The sequence below is a fragment of the Capricornis sumatraensis genome, chromosome 23 (assembly GCF_032405125.1).
Source record: "Capricornis sumatraensis isolate serow.1 chromosome 23, serow.2, whole genome shotgun sequence".
In the NCBI taxonomy this organism is placed as follows: domain Eukaryota; kingdom Metazoa; phylum Chordata; class Mammalia; order Artiodactyla; family Bovidae; genus Capricornis; species Capricornis sumatraensis.
The window spans coordinates 18,189,198-18,214,011 of NC_091091.1; the positions used below are offsets into that span (position 1 = coordinate 18,189,198).

General features: G+C 49.5%; 1 protein-coding gene across 1 annotated transcript in view; it reads right to left on the bottom strand.

Annotated features, from left to right (window-relative positions):
* The window catches only part of TLL2 (tolloid like 2), a 141,089-nt gene that overhangs the window by 7,913 nt on the left and 108,362 nt on the right, over positions 1-24,814 (bottom strand). The window contains exons 11-18 of the mRNA XM_068961545.1: positions 17,153-17,269; positions 15,809-15,954; positions 15,164-15,359; positions 6,714-6,839; positions 5,832-5,992; positions 5,044-5,224; positions 3,265-3,390; positions 1,066-1,193 (exon numbers count right to left, since the gene is read on the bottom strand). Of these exons, the coding sequence (XP_068817646.1) occupies positions 1,066-1,193; positions 3,265-3,390; positions 5,044-5,224; positions 5,832-5,992; positions 6,714-6,839; positions 15,164-15,359; positions 15,809-15,954; positions 17,153-17,269 (1,181 nt within the window). The remainder of the gene's footprint in view (positions 1-1,065; positions 1,194-3,264; positions 3,391-5,043; positions 5,225-5,831; positions 5,993-6,713; positions 6,840-15,163; positions 15,360-15,808; positions 15,955-17,152; positions 17,270-24,814) is intronic.

Below are 24,814 nucleotides of genomic sequence, written 5' to 3' on the forward strand. Positions count from 1 at the left end.
ACCCGTTTAAAAACTGTTTGTCTGCTGGAATACAGTTTCTCCAGAAAGCAAGAAGGTTTGTCTTACACTCCAGGATCTGGGAGTCCCTGGTGGCTGAGAAGCAAGACTTGTAGGAAAAACTCATTTCTCTTTTGCAATAACCGAGCATAGTATACAGACTACCACAATCATATGCACGGATAGGACTAGCGTATTAGTCGCTCAGCTGTGTCTGATTCTTGCCAACCCCATGGACTGTAGCCTACCAGGCTGCTCTATTCATGGAATTCTCTAGGCGAGAATACTGGAGTGGGTTGCCATTCTCTTCTCCAAGGGATCTTCCCAACCCAAGGATCAAACCCAGTCTCCTGCATTGCAGGCAGACTCTTTACCATCTGAGCCACCAGGGAAGCTCAAAGAAAGGCTTGGAAGATATATACGTTTAATGCAAGAGAGAATTAGCATACATAACTTAATCTCCTATTGTTAATTAGCTAACAACAGTGAGGTGCTAAGTGCTTAGTTGCTCAGCCATGTCCAACTCTTAGTTAATGGGAAAAATGTAAGTTGTAGAGGAATATGAATAATAGAGTACTTTTGCATACAAACATAAATTTCTGGAAGAGTTCACCAAAAAATGTTCAGAAAAGTAATTTCTAGAGTGAGCATAATTTGGTTTTCACTTTCCAACCCTCTGACTGACTATATTTTTTTTATATCTTGAGAATGTATCATTTGGTAAAATGTTATAACTGCAAACAATGGAATCACAAGCAACACTTCAAGTCTGTGTAAAGGGTGCCAGTTCAGAGTGACACCACCATGAACAGGTGCTGTTTACACAGTGTTGCTCACCCACCACCCTGTGCTGATGGCTTCAGGTACATCCTCTTTTTGAATCTGCACAAAGGCTACTTGAGGTAGGTTTTACTAGCAGCCCCATTTTCCGGAACACAAAACTGAGTCCTGGAAATGTTGATTAACATCACCAGGTTTCGGAGCTGGGAAGAGGCAGAGCAGAGACCCAGACCCATGTCAGTCTGATACTGAAATCTGTGTTGTTCATAGACTTTGAAAATAACTCACGAGTTTCACCCTGTGACCCGCGGTTGAAGAGATGTTCCAGGTGCACTCCCTCCGGCTCGGGTATTTGTCAGGCCAGTTGGGGCTCACCAGGGACCCCTCTGCACTGCTGATCTTGTGTACACAGCCGGCTGGGGACAGGCAGAGAGAGACAGAGTGAGAGAGAGAGGTAGCTCACTGGTGGGCAGCAGAAGAGGTGTTCTGGAAGAGTCCCCTCCCTGAGCTCTTGTCACATGGTCATTGAACATGGGGGCAGAGGCTGGCCTGAATCAAGGGTTCCCCGGCTCAGAAATCTGCTGATGGGTTTTTCTTTGCTGCCTTCCTGGAGTCAGGTCATCTTTCCAACTATTGCTATTTGCTTTGCAGTTGTCCTTGGAAATATGGTACAGTTGGTTAAGACCACAGGCCCTGGGGTCAGATGGGCCTCATCTCAAGTCCTGGTTCCACTGCGTACGCGCTGGGGGACTTTGGGAGCTTCTGTAAGCCTTGGTGTCCTTGTTTGTAAAAGGAGTGCCAATCTTTGGAGGGGGGTGAGTGCATGGATTAAATGAGATAATGCATGTGAAAGGCGCAGCGAGTGCTAACAAAGGTCTCCATCACCATGCCTTCTTTTAGTTTCCAAAGTAGTTTCAATTGGAGGCTACAGATGTTGCCCTGGTTACCGTGCTATTTGCAAAGAGTGGTGCCACGACTTGCTCAGTAAGTGGCGTTTTGGCCAATAGCTAGAATGTGTCTCCCTCTGAGTTGAGCGCTGCGGTAAGCACTTTGATTGCATCCTCTCATTTAATCCTGTCCACCTTCTAATTGAAAAGATAAGCTGAGAGAAGGCAAGCAACCTGTTGGTCAGGGGTGGAGCCAGGATTGCCTTTGCTATTGCTGATTAGGAAGGAGAGGACCCCGAGGAGGTACCGCTGCTGCTCCTAGGCTGCAGGTTGTGGGGAGGTGTGTTTCTGGGGGTGGTGCTTCAGGCTGAGGCAGCTGGAGGGGGGCAGTTGAGGGCAGGTCAGGGTTGGGGGCAGCTGTGTGGAGCTTCCACCTCCTCGCTGCCTCTGCTCTGGCATGAAGAGAACAGGTGCCAACAGGGCAACAGTTCAGACATGGGGTGTCTGCTCCTGGACACCCACCCCCCAATGGGGACCCATCCCGTTCACCAGATGGAACCTTAGCTGACTTTATAATCTTCCTGGCCTCCCCTGCACCACAGGAGCTAGACGAAGGTTGTTGTTGTTGTTTTTTAGTTTTTTTAAGCTTCAGAATGACAGTTCCTTCCAAGTTCTTCCAGCCCACCTTTCAACCCAACCTGTGACTGGCTGTGTCCAGGTCAGAACGCTGGCCTTGAGGGTGGGCTTCGGAAGACGTCTGAGCTCATTCTTTAATTCTTTATTTAGCTCATTTTCCAGGGAGGCCCTGGCCAGCCCGAATCCCCTAAGTCTGAAGGGCTTGTCCCAGGTGGGGCGTGAAGTCTTCACCTCTTCCCTTCCCTTCTGTGTGTGCAGGGCTTTGTGGTGGGGCCAAGGCCAGCAGGCTTGTGTGTTTATCTAGATGCTCAAACACCCTTTTCAGGGTGGAGTGGGAACACAGGGAAGGCCTTTCACAGAGTGACTGGACATCAAAAGTCATCTGGCTCTGAAGGACTCTCAGGAGCAAATGGAGTAGGGAACAAAGTCTTCCCCAATCCGTTTCACTAGACTCATGCATGGTAGATAAGATTACAACAGAGATAGCTGATATCTATTGACATTTCAAGCGCTTGCTATGTGTCAGCCTATATGAAATACTTGCTAAGCATGCTCTCATTTAACCCTCACAAAAACTTTAAGAAGGAGGTATGTTTAGTCTTTTTTAAACAGAAGAGGAAACTGAGGCTCAGAGAGGTTAAGTCATTCGCCCAAGGTCACACAGCTAGTAGGTGGCGGAGCCAAGATTTAAACTTTGGGGGTCTGATTCTGGAACCTGGGGTTTAACTTCTTTGCAATAATAAGTGTAGAAGAGCACTTGAGGGCCCCTACAAGCCCCCTGAAGGAGTGACGACCCTGGGGGAAATCACTCATGAGCAGGAGGCTGGGAGAAGGGAAGGCAGGCTGAGCCTCATTTCCGGGCTTGGCCAACCGGGGAAGAAGCGCCCCTGGCTCTTGAGCATGGGTATACTCGGGCAGCCAAGGTGACCCCCTACCCTTGACCCCGGCCACGGTCCAGCCTCACCCTCTTTGCAGTCCTGCCCGTTCTCATGGAGCCGGTAGCCATTCCTGCATCTGCACAGGTAGCTCCCAAAGGTGTTGACACACTCGTGCTGGCAGCCGCCGTTGTCCTTGGCGCACTCGTCCTTGTCTGTGGAGATCAACGGACTATGCTAAGGGGAACCACCAACATGGGAGGGCTCCTCACAGCCCAGGACCCCGCTCAAAAGGAGCCTCTGCCAGGGGGCCTTGCGATCATCGCCAATGCTGATTCTTCCTCTCCGAGGTGGGGTGGGGGGGGGGGGGCAGGATTCCTTGGGCATGACCTGGCCTATGTATTCTGAATTCCCCATGCTCCTAAAGCGCTTTATGTACACATGCGTCTCCACCCCTGCTCTCCACCAAACCAAGGAGCTCCCTACAGGAGAGGCTAATATTAGTAATAATATCAACAATAAAAAAGCAGCTACCATGAATTGTTTACTAGGTGGTGGACACTAATCACTCTATACTGTACTCTCTGGGCTTTTGAGGTGGCGCTAGTGGTAAAGAATCTGCATCCAGTGCAGGAGACATGAGATGTGGGTTCGATCCCTGGGTAGGAAAGATCCCCTGGAGAAGGGCGTGGCAACCCACTCCAGTATTCTTGCCTGGAGAACCCCTTGGACAGAGGAGCCTGGTGGACTACAGTCCATAGGATTGCAAACAGCTGGACACAACTAAAGCAACTTAGCACATACTCTCTATATTACCTAACTTAATTATCAGACAACCGTAGGAAGGAGGTGCCTGTGTCCCCATTTTACAGGTAGGGAAACTGAGGTTGAGACCGCTAACGTGCCCAGGGTTACTCAGTGAGCAAGCAGCCGGTGTGACCTGGAGGCCTGGGCTCTTACTCCACGACTCCATGCCTCCTCTTGCCTGCAGAGCAGATAAGCATGTGAGCCGTGAACCAGACAGCCCAGTGCCAGCCCTGCTCCTCTGCTTCCAGCTATTGTGACCTTGGGGAGTCCTTGACCTCTGTGCCTCAGTTACCTCACCTGTAAAATGGAGTCAGTCATGATGTCCTTACGTCATAGGGTTGTTGAGAGGAGAAAATGAATTAGTATAAGAAACAAACACTTGGAACAGTGTCCAGCCCCCATGTCACTGTTAGTTTCTGTTTGTTATCACGGATGGACTCAAGCGTTAGCCGCTGTCATCACTGCGTTTCCTGTGCCTCAAGCCAGCAGTGTGCAGCCCTTGCCTAAGCCAGCTTCCTCCCCTACTAACCGAGGGTCGGCCTCCACTCCCAGCACCCCCACCCCCGACAAGGATAACCTCGGGGCTCAGATGTCTCCCTTCGCCCTGTACCCTCTGCCTACTGCCTGTAATGGGTCACCAAACACTCAGTTTTAAACTCTGATTCCATGAGGACAACTAAGAATCCTTCAAGGATCCTTAACAAATAAAGAACTGAAGACCACCCAGCACTTCACTACTGGAACCAGGGGCCCCAAAGAGACAAGCCAGGCTCTTCTTCAAGTCCTTTGGGGGAGTCCAGCCTTTCCCACACCTCAATTTCAGACCGCTGGTCCCCAGAGCTGTGAGACAACATTTCTGTTGTTTTAAGCCACCCAGTGTGTGGTCATTTGTTTCGGCAGTCCTATAATAACATAGCTACCACTATATAAAACCCGGACCGAGGCAGAGACACTGTGAGAGCGGGGCCGTGGACAGAGATGGGTAGGTGGCTGCCCTGAGGCTGGGAGCCTGCAAAACCCTGTCTCCCTCAGTCTGTGGTCTTGTCCCCAAACCCGCACACCTGAGAAGAAGTGCGCCCTGAAGCCGCGTTTGGAGACCGTGTTGTCGGACTTGAACTCCACGCGCATGTTGTTGCTCTGCGAGGTAATGACCTCGGGCGTCTCAGAGCCGCAGAACTTGCCGTGCAGCCTGGCATCAGGGGACAGGCCGCTGCGCACCTCCACGAAGTCATACTTACACACCTGCAAGGGAGCACCGTGGGGAGCCGTCGGGCACTCCCACTTCCCTCCCCCAGATCCCGGCACCCTGCAGGACCCCCTTCCTAAGAGCTGCACCCTGCAGGTGAGCAGATGGGTTTGACTGGGTCTGGCAGGAGGGTCCTTTCGACTCTCACTGGGATCCCTCCAGCCCAAGGTGCAGACAGGGGGCACGTTGGACCTGCTGTCCAGCAGTGGGCTCTGCCTGGGCCTTGGCTGGCTGATACAGTCATCCCATGACCACTCCCCATGGGAGGGAATGGGCTGTTTATGCCACCCTGGTCCCCAGATTTATCTCACCCCCTCCATTCTTCCCATCTGGACACTAAGCCCCAGATTCTAACCCCAGGGGACGTACCTGTCCTGACCACCTCCCACTCCCAAGACCCGCCTCCTCCTCTCTTGTCCTGCTTCTCCTTGGATCCGCCAAGGGTGTGCAGTTGAAATCACCTTGACAAACACCCCAGATTCCACCCAGCTACAACCCTGTGACCGTTGGAGGCCACCTCCATGCCTACTGATCCCCTCCCCAGTTCCCAGCCCTGGGTCACATCCCAATAGCATCCCAGTCAATCAGAGCCTGGACACATACATCATTGCCTTCCAGTTCAAACACTTCAAACTGAAGGGAGATCCGGTACTGGGCGGGGGCCACCACTTGCCAGACACAGTTTTTGTTCGTAGGGTACTCCTTCGGCCACCCGGGACTGGTGATGGTTCCATTCAGCTTGGTAATGAAACCGCCACAGGCCACTGCACGGGAGGAAAAGAAGCAAGATTCATTTGGTTTTAGTTCCAAGTGACTGCGATTTCCCCCAAGCAGCAATAAGCCCTGCTGTTCTTTAATAACATCAACAACAACAAAAAATAGACAATCTGAACTGATTAATTCACGTCCTTTCTTCTGGTCTGTTTCAACTGAGGCTTTGGAGGGATGGAGTTGAGGACAAGTCTTCACTGCTTTTTTAAAAAGAAGACGAGGTGTTTGTGCTTACCTCTCACTCATGGGCATAGCTGGGGACTTCACGTGACTTTAGGCCAAGAAATGTTTGCACCGAGCTATGTGATGTCCCTGGCTTCCATGAACAGGCAGAGTCACGCAGGTGGGCAGGGAAACACCGCCAGCCAGGTTGGCATGAAATGAATGAAATGCGCTACTTATCGTGTCACACCGAAGTGCTCACATTGATTCTTTGTTTCCATTTTCCATCTTTATAATCATGTGAATTTCACATGGTCACAGAAGAAAATGAAATTCCATGATTCCATTTGCTCAGTTGCTGGGGTGGAGTCCGATAAAGTCATCTCGTGTTTGTGGCCTTATTGAGTTGTTTTTCCCTCTAGGAAGGAGGTGAATCATCCCTCACAATTGTTTCTTCACAGCCGACCAGCTGCCCCATCTCCATCTGTTCCCCTTCTCCTAAGACTTGTCCCCCATCCCCTCTCATTCCAGCTCAGCAGGCCCAGTACTAACCTTCACAGGCCTTCTTGTCAGCAGCCAGCTCATAGCCAGGATCACACATGCACTTGTAGCTGCCCAGAGTGTTCAGGCAGCGCTGCTCACACCCGCCGTGATCTGGCCAGGAACACTCATCCACCTCTGTTGGGGAGGAAGGTGACCCTGGTTAAGTCATCAAACAGCTGTGGGGGCCGTTCCCCATTGTGGTCCACATCCCAGGATTCCCTCTAAGAACAAGAACAACTCCTGGTGCCCGCCTTCCAAGGAGCCCCCTTCCACAGAAACTGGCAGCTGCCAGAGCAGCGAGTGAGTCTTGAGAGCACATGCGAGTACCCTGCTGGCAGGAAACAGGACTCCTCTGAGAGATGATCGGGCCTGGATAACTTGGGTAACTGTGCTCTTGGAAGAGTTTAATCAGCAGCGTTCGTTTGTGACCTTAAAGAATCTCAAAGCTTCCATACCAAAGATGATCGACTTCAATGCCATAAAACTGGGGCTCCCTCCATAAACGTGGAACGTCTCAGGACATTAAGCAAAGGGTAAGGACCAAGAGCAAGGCGGGGCAGTGGTAAAGAACCCACCTGCCAATGCAAGAGACACGAGTTCAAACCTTGGGTTGGGAAGATCCCCTGGAGAAGGAAATGGCAAACCACTCCGGTATTCTTGCCTGGAGAATTCCGTGGACAGAGGACTACAGTTCATGGGGTCACAAATAGTTAGACACAACTGACCATACACGAATGTGGGCATGAGCATGCACACATACACACATACATACACACACACACGCAAAGAGACACACTCCTAGATTAAGATATAATTATTCTCTAGGGAGAGAGCTGGAAGCTATGAGTTAAATTTTTATTACTAATTTGAAGATGTGTCCTGGGTGATCGTTAAGTTTACAGAAAACACTGGCTCTTAGGTGAGCCGATGCTCCCAGGAGAAACTGCAGGAAGAGGCCGCAGTGAGACTGAGTTAGCAGGGGAGTTAGATGGGGTTCAGCACTGTCAAGGGTCCATTGATGTGTCTGGGGCGATTAAAGAGCAGCAAGCAGGATGCTGTGCAGAGAGAGAACACAACTCATTGGAGAATCACCCCACACTGTCAGCCCTGCACCTCTGAGGAAAGAAAAAACTCAGGCACTGGATGTCTCCAAAAAGAGTGTCAGACATAAAAGGAAAAAGCCATTATTTTCTGTAATCAATTTGTGGTACATTTATCCCTAAAGAGCATGCAGATTAAAAAAAAAAAAAAGGCATGCAGATTGTGGCCTAACAGAGCTACAGTCTAGTGAAAGGATGATGAGACACAGAGAGATCTTCAAACAACAAGAGCTCACTCTAGGAGAGAAAGGGTTGGGGGTGGGTAGAAGTGTTGGTTTCCTAATACCAGGGAAGGTAAGAACAGAGCAAGGACGGAGTTCACAAAATCTCACAAGACCTCACATCTTACATAAAATAAAAGGAATGAGGACATTTTCAAGTTGATAAAAACTTGAAAAGATTCCCAGTCCTGCCACCTCAGCACGGATCCACTTAATAAGATTTCTGGTTAAGAGCTTTTCAGACCCTGCTGGAAAACACCCAGAGATAGAACTCTCACTGTTTTTAAAAGTATTTCTTGTTCTTTGAAATTTGAATTGTTAGAAACTCTGACTCCTGGCAACTTCTAACACAGTGGTCCTGCAGAAAATGCAAAACTTTCCACCGTCAATTCTCCTTTTTTCCATTCAAAAATTCCAACTCAAATAAACTCACTTCCATCCAATCTCCCTGATCCACGATGCACAAAACACTCATCAACCTGGTGGCTCATCACTGGGTAAAGGACAGATTGTAAACCCCCTATCATTTCCTATAGTGGGAAGCAGATTTAGGTGGTGGCTCTAAGAGTGATGTGTCCTTGGGTTCAACAAAAGCTCAAATAAGTTAGTAGGGAGGACTGGGTTTAGGGAACACCCTGTAGGCAAGGGGTGGAAGTTGTCCTTGTGAAGTGAGAGTGGCTCAGTTGTGTTTGACTCTTTGCAACCCCACGGACTATACAGTCCACGGAATTCTCCAGGAGAGAACACAAGTGGGTAGCCTTTCCCTTCTCCAGGGGATCTTCCCAACCCAGGGATCAAACCCAGGTCTCCCGCATTGCAGGCGGATTCTTTACCAGCTGAGCCACAAGGGAAACCCAAGAATACTGGAGTGGGTAGCCTACCCCTCCCCCAGGATGGGCTGGAGGAGCCTATCCCTCCTTTAGCGGATCCTCCCGACCCAGGAATCCAACCAGGGTCTCCTGCCTGGCAGGCGGATTGTTTACTAACTGAGCTATCAGGGAAGCCCCATAGCCACAAACAAATATAAGTACTAAGTATGCTAAAGTAGTAACAATCCTACAATTATTTACTACTTTATAATAGGCAAAGCACTTTCCTAGACATTTGCTAAAAAGTATAAAATGAGGAGAAGCATTGATAATGAGAAATAGAAAAAGTCCAGTCTTTAGCATGAGCCAAACAGACCCGGGTTGGATTCACCAGGTGAATCATCCTTCAATAAACTGGGTGATTTGACCTCTCTGAGCCTTCCTCCAGCTTTAACATGAGGATAATACCTGCTTTCAGGGTTGTGGTAATTGAAAATGAGGCCTGTAAATCACCCAGCATATAGACTCTAAGTACACAGTAGTTATTGCTCTAGACAAGAGCAGGGTTGCTTTCGAAATCTCAGTGGGTGGAGACACAATGATGGGAGTAGTGAAAAGGATAAGGTCACCAGACATCCGTGAGTCAGGGCCGAGTGGAGCAGTGTGGGCCTGGGGAAGGGAGGGAGATAGGAACAGAAAGAAGAAAAAGGCAGCAAGGATGGGCCAGTGAAGGAAGACTAGATGGGCAAGAAGGCAGCAGAGCAGAGTCAAGAAACTGGCTGGAGGGCATAGGAGGAGGGAAGAAAGGAACCCTGGAAAGAGCCCATCAACCTAGAACAAGTTGAAGGGCCCAGAGGGGTGGCCAGGGTTGGGGGAGACCTATGCCAGAATATGCTGTGGCCATGGACACAAATGTCACAGGCAAGAAAGGAGGACCACTGGTAAGTCCCCTGGCATCCTCAGCCATGCGGAGGGCAAGAGGCTGGTGGGCTGGGTTTGTCCTTAAGTGGAGGGAGTATGGTTCCCCTGAAGACTAGAAAGGTGACGGGACGTTTGGCCATTTCCCTCCCTCCTCCAACTCGGGTGGGTGGCATGGAGGTGTACGAGGGCCCTGCCCTTGAAGGGGTGGGCCTGGGTGTACTCGGCCCCACCTCCCACTGTACTGAAGTAGCACCTACTTGAAGTCAACAGGCTCGTGCTTGCTCTAGGCTATGGTGGTCAAGACCAGGTACCCCAGGAACATTTGGGGGGCTAGGGAAGGGTGGTGGGAGAAGAGGCTGAGATAGGGGCCAGCTTCGCAGAGTGGGGTTCTCACTCTTCTTTGCCTTCTCCAAGTGGTACCAGTAGACAGAAGGTTAGATAATGAGATGACTCAGGCAGGATCCCAAAGCTATTTCAGAGTTAAGGAAAGGGAAGGCAGGGCACATCCCTAAGCTTCTAAGGCACCTTGAAGAAGGCCAGTCACCCCCCACCACATCAAACACTCTGCGGTGGGCCCACAACACTGGGCCTGGGGATGTGGGGATCAAGGTGGGAGATCCTCCTACCTTTGATGTGGGGAATGTATCACCAAACTGACCCTGCCCACCTACAAATGCACTCACTATCTCCCCAAGTAAGCAGGGACGTGAGGTGCTCTGCCTGCTGCCCAGCCAGCAGGCTTGAGCGGGAAAGCCATTTGGCACCAGAGGAGGGATGCAGAGGCCAACTGGCACTCTGGACAGAGCCATGTGCCAGCTGGGCCCTGGGCAGAGATTCCTGCCAACTGGCACCAAGGCCAGAGCTTCAGTGGTTGGTCCAACTCCTCCGCACGGCCTTTGTAGTTGCTCTTCTTATTTCTTTTACTGGAGAATTCCTGACACACACACTGGCCCCTGTGTGCTCACAGGACATCCTACTGATGGCCTTGTAGGAAGAAGGCTGGCAAAGGAGCTGGCTGTGTCCAGACCTCTGCTAACCTGTGCTAGACCCCACATACCTGCAGAGCCCTTGAAACACAGCTAGTCTGAGTTCAGACCTGCTGTGAGGGTAAGACACACTGGATGTCCACTTAGTGTGGGGAATAAAGCCATAAAATCTCTCCCAATATTTGTATATTGGATCCTACCCGGTGGTCCGGTCCAGTGGTTAGGAACTGGCTGCCAATGCAGTGGACAAGGGTTTGATCCCTGGTCTGGGATGACTCCACATGCCACGGGGCAACTACGCCTGTGTAACCACCACTGCTGAGCCCGTGCACCCAGAGCCTGTGCTCCGAAACCGGAGGAGCCGCTGCAACGAGGAGCTTGTGCAGCGCAACTAGAGAGCAGCTCTCACTCATCAGAGCCTGTGCTCAGCAACAAAGACCCAGTGCAGCCAGAAACAAATGAGTAAAACCATTAAACAAATTTAAATAATACTGTGTGTATTGATCACATATTAACACGACAGTAGTTTTGACACGTTGGGTTAAATAAAACATGGTATTAAAACTAATTTTGCCTCTTTCCTTCCTCTTCTGTTTTGTACGGTAGCTGCCAGAAAGTTTAAAGTTACGCGCACGGCTTGCGTTTGTGACTCGCCTCCTATTTCTGTTGGACAGCACTGTGTTCTCTGGCTTCATTCATCCTCGTGGGAACCCTGCAAGGTAGGCAGAGCAGGGAGCAAGGAGCCCAATCCACAGATGAGAATCTGAGCCTTATTCATTCATCCTTTGCCCCATAAGTGTTTACTGAACTCACTGTCTGGCACTGGGAATACGGTGGAGGACAAAGCAGGCAGGATTGAGTCTCAGAAAGGAAAACTGACCTGCCTGAGAGCAGGGAGCTGGTAAAGGGGTGTGGGCAGGGCTAGACTCCACACTGCAGAGGCCGAAGCCAGGGCCCTCTCCCCTATACTCTCATGTGTAGAGAAGGCAGAAAGGTGATGAACGTCAGAATCAAATGAAAAATTCGAATCCCTTCACTGTACTTTCCCGTGGCTTTCAGGCCTCTGTAGAGGAAAGACAGTGAGCTGGGAAATCCTACATGTCTGGGGTCTAGTTCTAGCTCAGCCTCCTGAGAGCTTCCGTTTCTTCTGTTTTAAAATGGGGGTAATAACACCAAGCAAGGATTTTTCCTGAAGACAAAGGGAGGTAACTAATGCAGCTTCTGGCACTCCATAAATGTCTTTTCTTCCTCCTTTAATAGATAGGTCCCAAAGAGGCTTCCACCAGACCTGGCTCCTCTTTAAAGACTCAGGGTCAAGGTCAATGCTATATAGTTCTCCTTTTCTAAACGTGGTTCTGTGCAGCCCTTCTTGACATAAAGACGAGCTCAAAAAAGATGTCTTAACTGTGCACTAAGTTAGTATACATGGGCCTCAACACCTTAACGGGCATCTAAAGGGTGTCTGCCAACTGAAATGTCTTTGAAGTACCTCGTCTGGGTACTCACTCACCCCACCCCGACACTGAGTGAGACCCTCCTCCGATGTCCACACTTCACACAACATCACTGCCCATTGGCTTACAGGTCCCCTTGGTCAGCTTGAGCTCTTGAAGACAATGACCATGTTCTCCTCTGTCCCACAGCCCCTGACACACAGTTTGATGACTGCTGAATAAACGTTAAGTGTGGAGTGGGGAGAAGATGGCATTTTCTAACAAGCAAAACAGAGTCAGTTATCACGGCTGGTCAGAGCAGGTCAAGGCTCTCGACTCAGTCCTTTATAAACCAGTTTAGCATCACAGAGAGAAACTCCCCCCACCCCACTGCAATGCCTGTTATCTCCACTAGGGCTGCCACACAAAAAGCAGAAGGTTCAGTTAAAGTTGAATTTCAGATGAACACTCATTTCTTAGTACAGTATGCAATATTTGGGACACATACTAAAAAGTTCATTCTTATCGGAATTTTGAATTTAACTGGGCAAACTATTTTAACTTGTTCAATTTGGAAACCCTTCAATTTTAGCTGGTCCTCTCAAAAATTATAATGCTGATCATGAGTAGAACCAGGAATGAGATGTGGGTGGGTTACCAGTTATCTTACTGCAAAGAAGTCCCAACACCTAAGACCTGGGGGTGGAAATCCGGGAAGAAGAAGGACAGGAGAATTAGGACAGAGAGAATTGGAATAAAACCTCATGGTTATGAGTGACAGGTTAACTAAAATGAGGTTTCCCAAAGTCATTTATATCACAGTCCTGGAACCTAGAATCTGTCACCTTATCCTTACATGGCAAAAAGGACTTTGCAGATGTGATTCGATTCAGGTTCTTGAAATGGGAGATTATGCTGGATCAGCTTGGTGGGCCCACAGTACTACAAGGATCCTTCCAACTGAGAGCAGCAGGAGGAGAATCAGGGTCAGAAAAGGAAGCATAATGATGGAGACCGAGGTCTGTGATGCAGCCTGAGAAGGTCTCCGCCACCCTTGCTGGCTTGAAGACCAAAAACACCACCCGTCAAGAAGTGCAGGCGCCTCCTCCCAAAAGCTGGAAAAGGCAAGGAAGTATGACCTGGAGAGCTGGAAGGCGATCACATTTGTGGTGATTTGTTACAGCATCGATAAAAAGCTGATACATGGTGACAGCAAGCAGAAACTGTCACAGCATTTTTTCCAGAGAAGAAAACAACTACTTCAGAGATCCCTTCCTTAGCAAAGAAATTAACAGGACTAGACAGGATACCATGTCTACTCGTGTAATGCTATCTCATTTCTTCCTGACAACAACTCTGAGATAAACTAGTAGTGTCATTTCTACAGGTGGAGAGACTGGGACTCACAGAGGATTTGTAACTTGCTGAAGACCACTGTGGCTGCTAAGTCAGATGGGTGTGTCCCCAGGCTGGGAGACCGCACGTGCAGTCTGGGCTAGGGTGGGGCGGGGGCTGTGACTTTCCTGGGATCTCTACTAAGACCCCCACATTCTTCTTTCCACTATGATCACTAACCTAACTGCATTTGCGATACATGTGCTGTGGCTTGTTTTCCTGTGTTTTTTGCTTTGTTTTTGCTTGGCAAAGTATTAGACTTTGTCTTCAGTTACTCAGAATGCTATGCTTTTGCTCTGTTTCGGTTTGCTGTCGTCAGACGCCTCAAAGCAGGAAAAAATAACATTCCCACACACTCGTGTGGCACTTCTCAGCTTAAGTGTCTCCACAGCCAGTTCACTGGGGCTTCACAGCTGGTTGGGGAAAATGGGCAGACTTCCTTCTCCTTGCTTTATGGAGAGGAACACTGGGGCTTCAGCAAGGACAAAGGGATGCTGGCTCAGGTCCCACAGCTGGAAATGGGCTCTTCTGACACCATCTGCTCACCTAAAACCTGAGAGAATGGGATATAAAGGGGGCAGATGGGGAGATGGAGTAAGGAAGGGGCCAGGATTTCTGGGTCAGCATAGCCAGGAGCCCGGGAAAGGAGGGAAGAGGGAAGGAGTTACTGACCAGTCACTCCAGTTACAGACTGGATATATCTGTTCAGTGGCTGCTGTTGTGCTGGTGGGCGCCCAACCCAAATGCATTGCAGAATAGCCTATATTCCTTCTTAGCAAATGGTCTGAGGAATTCCAGGGTGCTGAGAATGGAGAAGGCAGACCTGTCCATTCAAAAGAGTCTTTGGAAGCTGTTCTACTGGGACCAGGAATGATGGTCTTCCCATACCACTCTGGGTCTGATTTTATCAAGAGCTTGCAGAGCAGTCAGTCCCTAATGCAGCCCAGATATTCATTTCCTGAGCACCAGACCTTCTCAGTCTCCCCCACAAGCCCTGCCCACTTGAGCATAGACTTGCAGGCTGGGAGCTGATGCTTCAGGAGCTAAAGACCTGGGCTGCCTCTCTACCCCATATCAGGGAATGCAAGGCAGTGTTCTGGAGAGAGTTGGTTTAGGAGTCAGACTGTGACTGGATTCTTGGTCTGCCGCTTAAGTATCTGAGCAACCCTGAGCCTGCCTTTTTTAACCTTGATCGAGGGCATTAAATGACATAGTGTAAATCAAGCACCTTGCACAGTTCCTGACGCAATAGGTGCTCAATCAACGATAGTGACTACACAAGCAAAAATTGTTATCAATGCTCAGTTTCACTAAGGTTCATGAAGCTGACCTTGTAAAGTGATAAACCTAATTTCCAAGCACAGCAGCAAAACTTTCTGCCACAAAGACAGAAGCCAAGGCTAAGCCTGTTCCTGAGTCACTGGAGAACTCTCTCTACTGGGGAATCTCTGCACAGCTCTTTGAATAAACGGCTCGCTGCCTCCCCACTGCAGGGAGCCTTGTTTGGTGCTAAGGTTTGTGGGTTTAGTGATTCTTAGGCCGGGGGGCAATACCTCTTCCTGTGTCTAAAATGGAAACAACTGCTAATTCATACCCTTGAAAAAATTGGCTGCAAAGCCAGCTTTATTGATAGAGCCGTCAGACACGAACTTCATCCACATTCTATTGGAGCTGGACTTCACATCGTCGGGCTTCTCGTAGCCACAGAAGTGGCCGATCAGGGCGCTGTCTTCCGTGAAGCCATCACGGATTTCCAGGTAGTCATATGCACAGCTGTCATGCCTTTCGATCTAAATGGAGAAGCAGAGGCAACGTGGAAGATAGCAGCTCGGCCGCAAGGTTTTCAATCTAAGAAAAGAAACTAAATATCACTCTCAAAAACCTAACCAGGAGGCCAAAGGGCCCAAGTGTGTCCTGGAACTTTTCCAAGCTGTCTCCTACTTGCATAAGGCAAGGATGAATCAAGCTGCAAAAACATTAAGTCATGATAAACTGGGAAGAAAGAGTCAGTAAAACGCCCTGGGATCACATTCTAGACTTTTGCTTCAGTGATTCCCCCACCCTCCCCAGCAGCCTTCAGAACGGAGGCAGATGCAATTTCAAAACCTGCAGAGGATTTGATACCAGATGTCCTGGCAAAATGCGCCTTGGACTTGAAATAGCCTCTTGGGTTCCTGTTTTCAACCCCGAACTGGAAACTCGTCTTTATAGAGCAGTGCCTAAGACCAGCAGTACTCACCTCAAAAGCTTGGAAGGTAAGCCCCACGTGATACCCCTCCGAAACGGTAATCCTCCAAACACATTCCTTGGAAGGTCTGTAATCATCCGGGTAGTTAGGAGATTGAATCTGACCGGCGTCTTTGTTAATGTCTCCCCCACAGGTTGCTTTAGAAAAAAGAGCCAGGAGGAAAGGGGTCCCCCGTCAGAGCTTACTAAGCAAGTACACCGCTAGGTGGCTCCACGTGCCAACGTTTTCATTTCCAGTGGCCTGAAGCCTCTGGAAAGCCAAGAGTTCCCTGCGTTTGCAACTCTGAATTTTTCTCCTATAAAGAAAATAACCATGGAGAGCAGTGGCTCTCTGCCTTTGCTGGGCATCACAATCACCTGGGAGATTTTTTCAAGCTCTGGGAACAGGAGTCACACCTCCAGAAGTTCCGATCAAGTATGCAGGTATGGGGTTGGGGGGTGTTGAGGGAGGGGTCCCAGCAGCAGTGACACCTGACTCTCCGCGCCCCGCCCCCCACGCGCCGTGACCCTGATGCAGAGGAAGGAGGGCCACCGGTAGAGACTGATGTGTACATACGCACACCCATACTATTTCCTTTATAAAAACAAAACTTGGGACTTCCTTGGTGGCCCAGTGGCTAAGACTCTGAGCTCCTAATGCAAGGGGCTCAGGTTTGATACCCTAGTCGGAGAAGTAGATCCTACACGCCCCAACTAAAAATGTCCCACATGCTGTAACTAAGACCCGGTGCATCCAAATAAGTAAATATCAAAAACCAAAAACTCGGGCCTCTCCAAAATTACAATCTAAGTCCCCAAGGGACTTTTCCTCTGGGGGAGGGAGGGCACAGGGTTATGTAGCCAGAGAGACCCAATATGTAGAATAGACAGAAGCAGAATTGCCCTGGTGGCAGCCGCCTAGAGCCCAGACCTCTTGGTTTCCTCAGTCACCATGGTGGCCTCACAGGCCCTTCCAAGAAATTAGTTGGAAATTCCTGGACGTTGTCCAAAGTCCTTGTTTCACAAATGAAACTCAGAGAGGCTGGATTCCTTGCCCAGGCTCACACAGCTACTCAGAGGTGGCTTGCATTTCCACAGGGTTCTCTAAGCCCCCAACACCGTCCCCGCTGGACTCTAATGGGGGTTGAGCAGGGTCGTGACAGGTAGACTGCCTGTGCTGAAGGGAGCCCAGCTGGCCTCTCTGCTTCCAGACATGGGGGAAGGGGACGGCGGCTACCCCACCCTCCTGGCGCTGGCAGCTGCTGCCCGGGCCAGGGTGGGAAGGGGCACATGCTGCATGGGAAGAACAGAGGTACGTCAGGAGCCATACCGGCGGCCTCTCCCCTCCTGAACAAACCTTCATATACTGCGAAGAAGCCCTTGCCCAGGATGTTGCTGCTGCTTCGGAATTCCACCCAGAGCCGGCTGTCCGTGGAGACGAGGGCCTCTGGGACTTTGTCGCCACAAAACCTACCTGGGAAAGGGAAAAGAACTGTCAGGCTGCTGGCAGACGGCAAGGAGGGGCTCAGCACAAGCAGAGAGAGAGAGGGCCGTGCTGCTTCAGATGAGGTTCAAGGCGAGCAGTCCTCACCGGGGGCTCATCCTGTAGCACTGAAGGATGAAAAGCTGGAATGGAAACAGTGACTGCTGGTGTGCCTCCTTCTGGAGAGTCTCAGACGCCAATCAACCGAATACCCAGAATGTGGTCCCTCCCCGGCCAGGGGGTCATGATGAGTGCTGAGGGGTTAGGAGAACATCTTAACAAGGCCAGGGGTGGGGTGGTGGTCTGAGCGAGTGATGAGGGTCCCCCATGGTATTTCTACTACATACATAGCCTTCTGTTTGAGGGACATGCCTTATACCTTCCTTGCCCCAGGAAGGGTTGCCAGAGGACACAAGATGACGTGATCAGATCTTGGCTTTTGAATTCCACAAGTCTGGTCACAACACCAAAAATTTAGGAATGTACACCGTGAATAAGAGCACATTCCCTTCCCCTTGTTGTCTTCGAAAGATTCCTGGGATGGAGAAGCAAGGGGCTAGGGGGCAGAGAATTGGAGAGGGCACCATGGGACCTCTGAAAGGACTTGGTGCCCCAGGTGGATGAGGATGATAGATGTCCCAGGGAGGCTTAAGGAGTTGGGAGAAGCAGAGAGCTGTGCCCCCGGGAGCAGTTCCTGGCAGAGGCTTGAGGGGCAGCAAGACCCTGGATTCCCCATGTCCCCACCTGGGCTCAGAACAGGAGTGTCTATATAGTTTCTTAAGACATTAGGGCAGGAGACAGGCGGGCAGAGTTCTTCAGGAAAAGCAGGACAGGATGGCAGCAACAGGACTCCTGGGAAGGGGATAGAAGGAACTTTCCCATGGCCCAGAGGGCCTGGACAGTCACTGAATGTCTCCCATAGAACATCTTCTAGGGAGATATGGACTCGGCACTGATCTACATGGGCCTGGGGAAGTTGAGGATAAGGCACAATAGCCACTTAGATGCCAGAGGACTGGAGACCAGAGGGGGAGGAGGCCGAACCAGGAATGCCAGTTGGGATGGCAATGCAGATGCCCCTGGGACACCAAGCTCTGGCACAATGTGTGCCCCCTACTGGCTCTCTGGGGGGGGGGGGGGCACACAAATTGACCTCAATTAAGTTCCCACTATCTGATGCAAAGGGGCTTATAATTGCTATTGAACTTGCATTATTGAAAATACAAATAAATGTGTATTTCTTAAGCTTATGAATGCATTCGATGAAATCTGGACCTTTTACAGAGGAAAAGGGGGAAGGTCAGGCCTTCCCAGAGCACGGTCATCCTGTCACTTCCAGCGCCACATAAGGGTAGCAGCACAGCAAGAACAGAGTTGGGGGTGGGGTGGGAGTGGGCTGAGTCACACTGATCAGCTCACAACACAGACTAGCCAAGGTCTATTTGGATGGAAAGTCCATGGTTCTGCCAAGTGCTAACAGTCTGAGTCACTCAAAAACCCATTTAACATTGTGGGGGAGTGGGGAATGACTGTGAATGGGTATGGGTCTTCTTTGAGGGCTGATGAAGTTCTAAATCTGTGGTGATGGCTATACAAATCTGTGAGCATGCTAACACTGCTGACATGGATGCTTTAAATGCAGAGTTGTATGCTGCGTGAATTTCATATCCAAAATCCATTTTAAGGTTCATTTGACAGGTATTTAATGGGTATCCTTTTATTGCCCTTCTGAGAAATGCAGGAGTGAGACGGGGAGGAATAAAAGCCACTATATAATAAAAGATACTTGCTATTGGCCAACGGGGGTCAACATTCCTTAAGGGTAACACAGAGGGTAAAGGCTCCTAGTTCAGTTCAGTTCAGTCGCTCAGTCATGTCCAACTCTTTGTGAACCCATGGACTGCAGCACGCCAGGCTTCCCTGTCCATCACCAACTCCTGGAGCTTGCTCAAACTCATGTCCATCGAGTCAGTGATGCCATCCAACCATCTCATCCTCCGTCCACCTTCTCCTCCTGCTTTCAATCTTTCCCAGCATTGGGGTCTTTTCCAATGAGTCAGTTCTTCACAACGGGTGGCCAAAGTATTGGAGTTTCAGCATCAGTCCTTCCAATAAATATTCAGGATTGATTTCCTTTAGGATGGACTGGTTGGATCTCCTTGCAGTCTAAGGGACTTTTAAGAGTCTTCTCCAACACCACAGTTCAAAAGCATCAATTCTTCAGTGCTCAGCTTTCTTTATAGTCCAACTCTCACATCCATACATGACTACTGGGAAAATCATAGCTTTGACTAGACGGACCTTTGTTGGCAAAGTAATGTCTCTGCTTTTTAATATGCTGTCTAGGTTGGTCATAGCTTTTCTTCCAAGGAGCAAGTGTCTTGGAAGGCTCCTAACCTTCCAATTCTGGCCGTCTGTAGCCTTTTGGATCTGGGGAGCTTAATAAGATGAGCTGAAACTGTTACTGAGAATTGAGCAGGGAAAAATCCATCAGACGCTGCTACGCTTCCAGTAACGGCTCCTTCAGCATCACCGATTAGTATCAGTTAGTTTTTGGAAAACAATATGTAAACCTGGGGAGGTATTTCTCACTAGTGAGGAGACAGAGCTGCTGAATGCTGGTTCACAAAAGGAACGGTTTCTCAGCCAAACCCAGTTCCAAGTCCAAATTCCTCCTTTTAAAATCCCAGCTGTCACAGCTGCTGGGGATGTTTCCAAAAGAGAGAGAGACTTCCACCGCCTTGTGCCTAAGAACCCAACCAGATGAGATTGAACCACCCACCCTGGGGCCAGGACAACCTGCCTCTGCTCCATTATCTGGGAAGAGGTAGAAATTACAGGCTCAGCTGGATTTTACCGCCCTGTGCTTGTGTGCTTAGTCGCACAGTCACGTCCGGCTCTTCGCAACTCCATGGACGATAGCCCACCAGGCTCCTCTGTCCATGGGGATTCTCCAGGCAAGAATACTGGAGTGGGTTGCCATGCCCTCCTCCAAAGGATCTTCCCAAACCAGAGACTGAACCCAAGTCTCCTGCATTGCAGATTCTTTACTGTCTGAGCCACCAGGGAAGCCCCTTTACTGCCTTGGCAGAGCTAGACTTGGTAGAATAAATCACAAATTATTTCTAAGCAAAATCTCCCCAAATCACCTTGAACCTCCTGCACTGTCCCTAGACTGATGTCACCAGACTCTTACCTTCACAGTAATGGTTCTAATAAAAGCCCCCTTTTAAACTGAGCCAGTCTATACCAGACACTGTCCTATGCACTTTATATAGATTATCTATTTGTCTCCTTACTACCTTTTGAAGTAGGTGCTATTATTAATCTCGTTTCTGAAAAAACTGAGCCTTGGAGAGAATTTGAAATGCTAAAGCTGAAACTCCAGTACTTTGGCCACCTCATGTGAAGAGTTGATTCATTGGAAAAGACTCTGAGGCTGGGAGGGATTGGGGGCAGGAGGAGAAGGGGACGACAGAGGATGAGATGGCTGGATGGCATCACTGACTCGATAGATGTGAGTCTGAGTGAACTCCGGGAGTTGGTGATGGACAGGGAGGCCTGGCATGCTGCGATTCATGGGGTCGCAAAGAGTCGGACACGACTGAGCAACTGAACTGAACTGATATTCAATTTATAGAGGAGGAAATGGCAACCCACTCCAGTATTCTTGCCTGGAGAATCCCATGGACAGAGGAGCCTGGAAGGCTACAGTCCATGGGGTCACAAGAGTCAGACATGACTTAGCGACTAAACCACTACCATCATTCTCAACTTAAGTTATGCTCAAGACTGTAACCCTGGAGTAGGAAGTGGCAACCCACTCCAGTACTCTTGCCTGGAAAATTACATGGACAGAGGACCTTGCAGGCTGCAGTCCAAGGGGTCACAAAGAGTCAGGCACGACTGAGCAACTGAGCACACTGGCACACATTCAAGATTGTAAGTGCAGCAGGATTTGAACCTAAGCAGCCTGAGATCTTGACCTTCATCCCCAGTCTAACCTTCTTCATCATGCTCACCATTACTGCCACCCACCCACCCACCATCCAAAGGAACGTCTCTGTTTAGGACTCGGTTCTAAATACTGTACATTTTTGGATCAATAGACATCAAATCTGTTCTCTGGGAATGTAATCAGTATTCTCATTTCCCAATTTGGAAACAGACACATTGGAATGATGATCAAAGACTCAAACCATAGAGCAAGGCTGTGGCAATGCCAGGCATGCCAATTTGCCCCATGCCATGGGTTCTGCTCATTTGGGAGGCTGCCCTGGCCCAGGGAGCCCCCAGTAGTGGGGCCACGCGACACTGATTGGCCGGCCTGGCCTTTCTGAACTTCCCTCCCCACTTCAGGGAAAGGGGAGAAAAAAGGCTTTTGTGCACATTGTGGTGGTACAGAATGCCCAAGGATGGTTCTGCATACAAAAGTGCATTGTTAGAGTAATTCCTCTAGCAGAAAGAAGGGAGGAGAATCCAATTAATAGGCCAGCATTTCAGGTTAGTGGATGAGTTCTGTGCAGCCACCTTTCTCCCCTCTCTAGGTGCAAACTCATCAGTGACCCTTGAAACTGAAAAAATGAATCTGCTACCTTTAAGCAGGCGTGAAATGTTCTCAATCTACTTACATTTCCCTTTAATCAGGATGTGAAAACCTGAGTCCCAAACAGCCTCCTCCCAGGGAGACGAACAGGCTGGAGAGAAACTGGACGAGAGAAAAGGTGTCAAATTCCTAAACTGAACTCTGGTTCCCGCCTTTGGAGGAGGAGTTTAATAAGGATATCAAGAAGAGGAAATGCAGATGAGGATACTACAAGAGGACTCCATGGGGAGCCATAAAGGGTTCATTCATAAAAAGTTATGCGTCCATTATGCCTGGAGTTTCACACACTGCCCTGGGAAAATATGCAATGCACAGTTTTTCAGAGCAAGATGCATACTTTCACAATCCGCTCTAATCCGCTCTCCCTCCTGCCAAAGGGGCATTGACCTGCCTCCTCCCGGCAGATTTCATGGCACTGACCCCTCCCAGGGACCAGCTCGGCCTACACAATGCACTTGTTCCAAACACAAAAGTTCACTAACAACTGCATTTGGAAACATCAGAGCAGGCCAAATAGTTGGCAAAGGAAAACTGCAAATGAAGAATGACGGTTACAGGCGCTGGGCATTGGCTGCAACACACTCGGCACACACACACACAAATACCTACACACACTCACAGCAAAAGTGTAAAACCTGAGCAAAACAAAAAACCCACACACAAAAACCCTCACTGACAATGACGAACAGCAAAAGCCCCATCGAATCAATGAACGTGTGGTCAGAGTTCCCAGGATCTGTAGTGAGAAAATTCTTGTTTCAAGTTCAAGGGGTGGCTGGAAATCCCTCTGTTGGTGCCCATTTTCAGGAGCGTGCCTTGGCCCTCTCCAGGGAACTTTGGGAACAGAGAGAGTCCCCCCTCCAGAGCTTTTCAAGTCTCTCACGTTCCCTAGGGGGGTATGGGGTGCCAGATTTAGCAAACAAAAATACAGGAAGCCCAGTTCAATTTGAATTTCAGATAAACAACGAATCATGCATTTTTATCTGGCAGTCCTATGGGGAGTGCCTTCTAGATTCACAGTCCCCTTCACCCCATCAGCAGGACTTCTAAGTTCTGAACTGATCTCAAGCCCCTAGCAGGCTGTGTGGCCCTGGTGAGTCGGCCTGCTCTGGGGAGTGTGGGTTTCTCATGAAGGTGTGTGATGAAGTGACTCAAAGGTCCACACGATTCCATGTTCTCAAGAAACTCCTCCCACACAGCGTTTCTTAAAATTCAATTATGAAATATTTGGATGCATTCTTATAAAAAAGCCAAATAATCCAGAAGTACACAAACCAAACCATGAGGTTGCCCCCTCCCCACGCTTTCCTTCTCCGAGGCAACCATCTTCTTTAGTTTGCTGAGAGCCCTTGCAGCCCTGTTTCCGTGTATTTGGTATTAGACAGGTACACACGCACAAATATTTATCAGTAAGTGGGATTGTTCCCTGATCCACCACATGGAGATCCTGATTCAACAGTTTCCCAGGAACCTCATAGAAATCTTCCCCACTGATGCTGGGGTGCAGCCAGGTTTTGGAACCTCTGCGACCAGGAGGGCAGCCCTCTGTTTTTATTTTGTTGCACCCAGTCGGTGCTACCTACAAAGCCATGCCTCCCCATACACACTGCGTCTGCTCATGTTGGACAGGAAGCAGAAACCCAGGGCAGACAGCCTCCACCCTGCCATCGGGTGGCATAACCCATCTGTCCCGAACAGCACACACTCCTGTCTGTCTGTGCCTGGCCTGGGAGTCAGTTTCTTGCCCTGCTTTCCTGGACCACCAGCTACCTGACTGAACCCCCTACCAGTGATAACCTGGCATCCTCCACTCGAAGCCAGCTCTGGCTATGTTCCCACCCCAGAGGACACAAATACCTACCTATTGGTACCTCTAGGAAGTTAAGCTCATGGCCCTCTGGACTGAGAGGACTTGTGTGCCCTTCCCAGGAGTAGCTGACCTGGCTGAGACCCTTTGGCCATATGGAAGCTTAGGACCTGCCAGGGCCCCTGGGGCCAGCCAGACCTTCCATCCCTGTCTCTCCCGAGCTATTCTGGAATCTGACAGGCAGCTGGGCTTGGTCTGGCAGGGAAACTGCCCACCTTAGCGCTGTCCACTCTTTCCTGCTTCCATCTTTAGTCAGCTGTCATACTCGGCCCAGTCACTGGAAGCGTCACAAGTATGGCTTCTTGCCCACGTGAAGATGAAAGGGACAAAAGTTTGCACAGAGAACTTAGAGTGGTCCACCTCAGAAGCCCAGCCTGAACAGCCGTCTATAAACAACCCACTCTCAGCGGAGACCCTCCCAACTGACTCCTTACACTCGGCTCCTCTTTCTGGCTCCACCATGGCTGACATTCCTGGGCCAAACGAGTCCCCGTGTCCGTTGTCCTGACACCGATGCCACCAAGCCTCTATGTGGCCTTAACTTTCCCTGGTCACCCTAGAGACCCCTTTCCTGGTGATCAATCCTGAGTGAACTGACCTTTCTCTTTATGCCACCTGTCCACTGCCTCTCACTCAAAGGCCCACCTGCCTTTTCATCGATGAGTTCATGTGCTGTTCATCTTCCCAAAAGAATACAGGTTTATCAGAGAAGAATTAGAAAATACAGCTAAACCAGGAACAACAAGAGAATAAATGTTTATATCCATCATCCTGAAATAACCACAGCTATTTATTTACATTTCTAAGTTTACTTAATATTTATATTGTAGGTCATAAAATGGTTCCTTCCAGTTGAATCCAGCCTGCATGATTGTTTTAAGTAATTTTGCTTTGGGTAATTTGAGTCAGGATATTTACTGTTTAGCTTGCCACACTCCCCACCACTCTTTACTTTATTATACCAACGCCATCTCTCTCATTTATACCTTATTCCTGCTGCTGCTGCTAAGTCGCTTCAGTCGTGTCCAACTGTGCAACCCCGTAGACAGCAGCCCACCAAGCT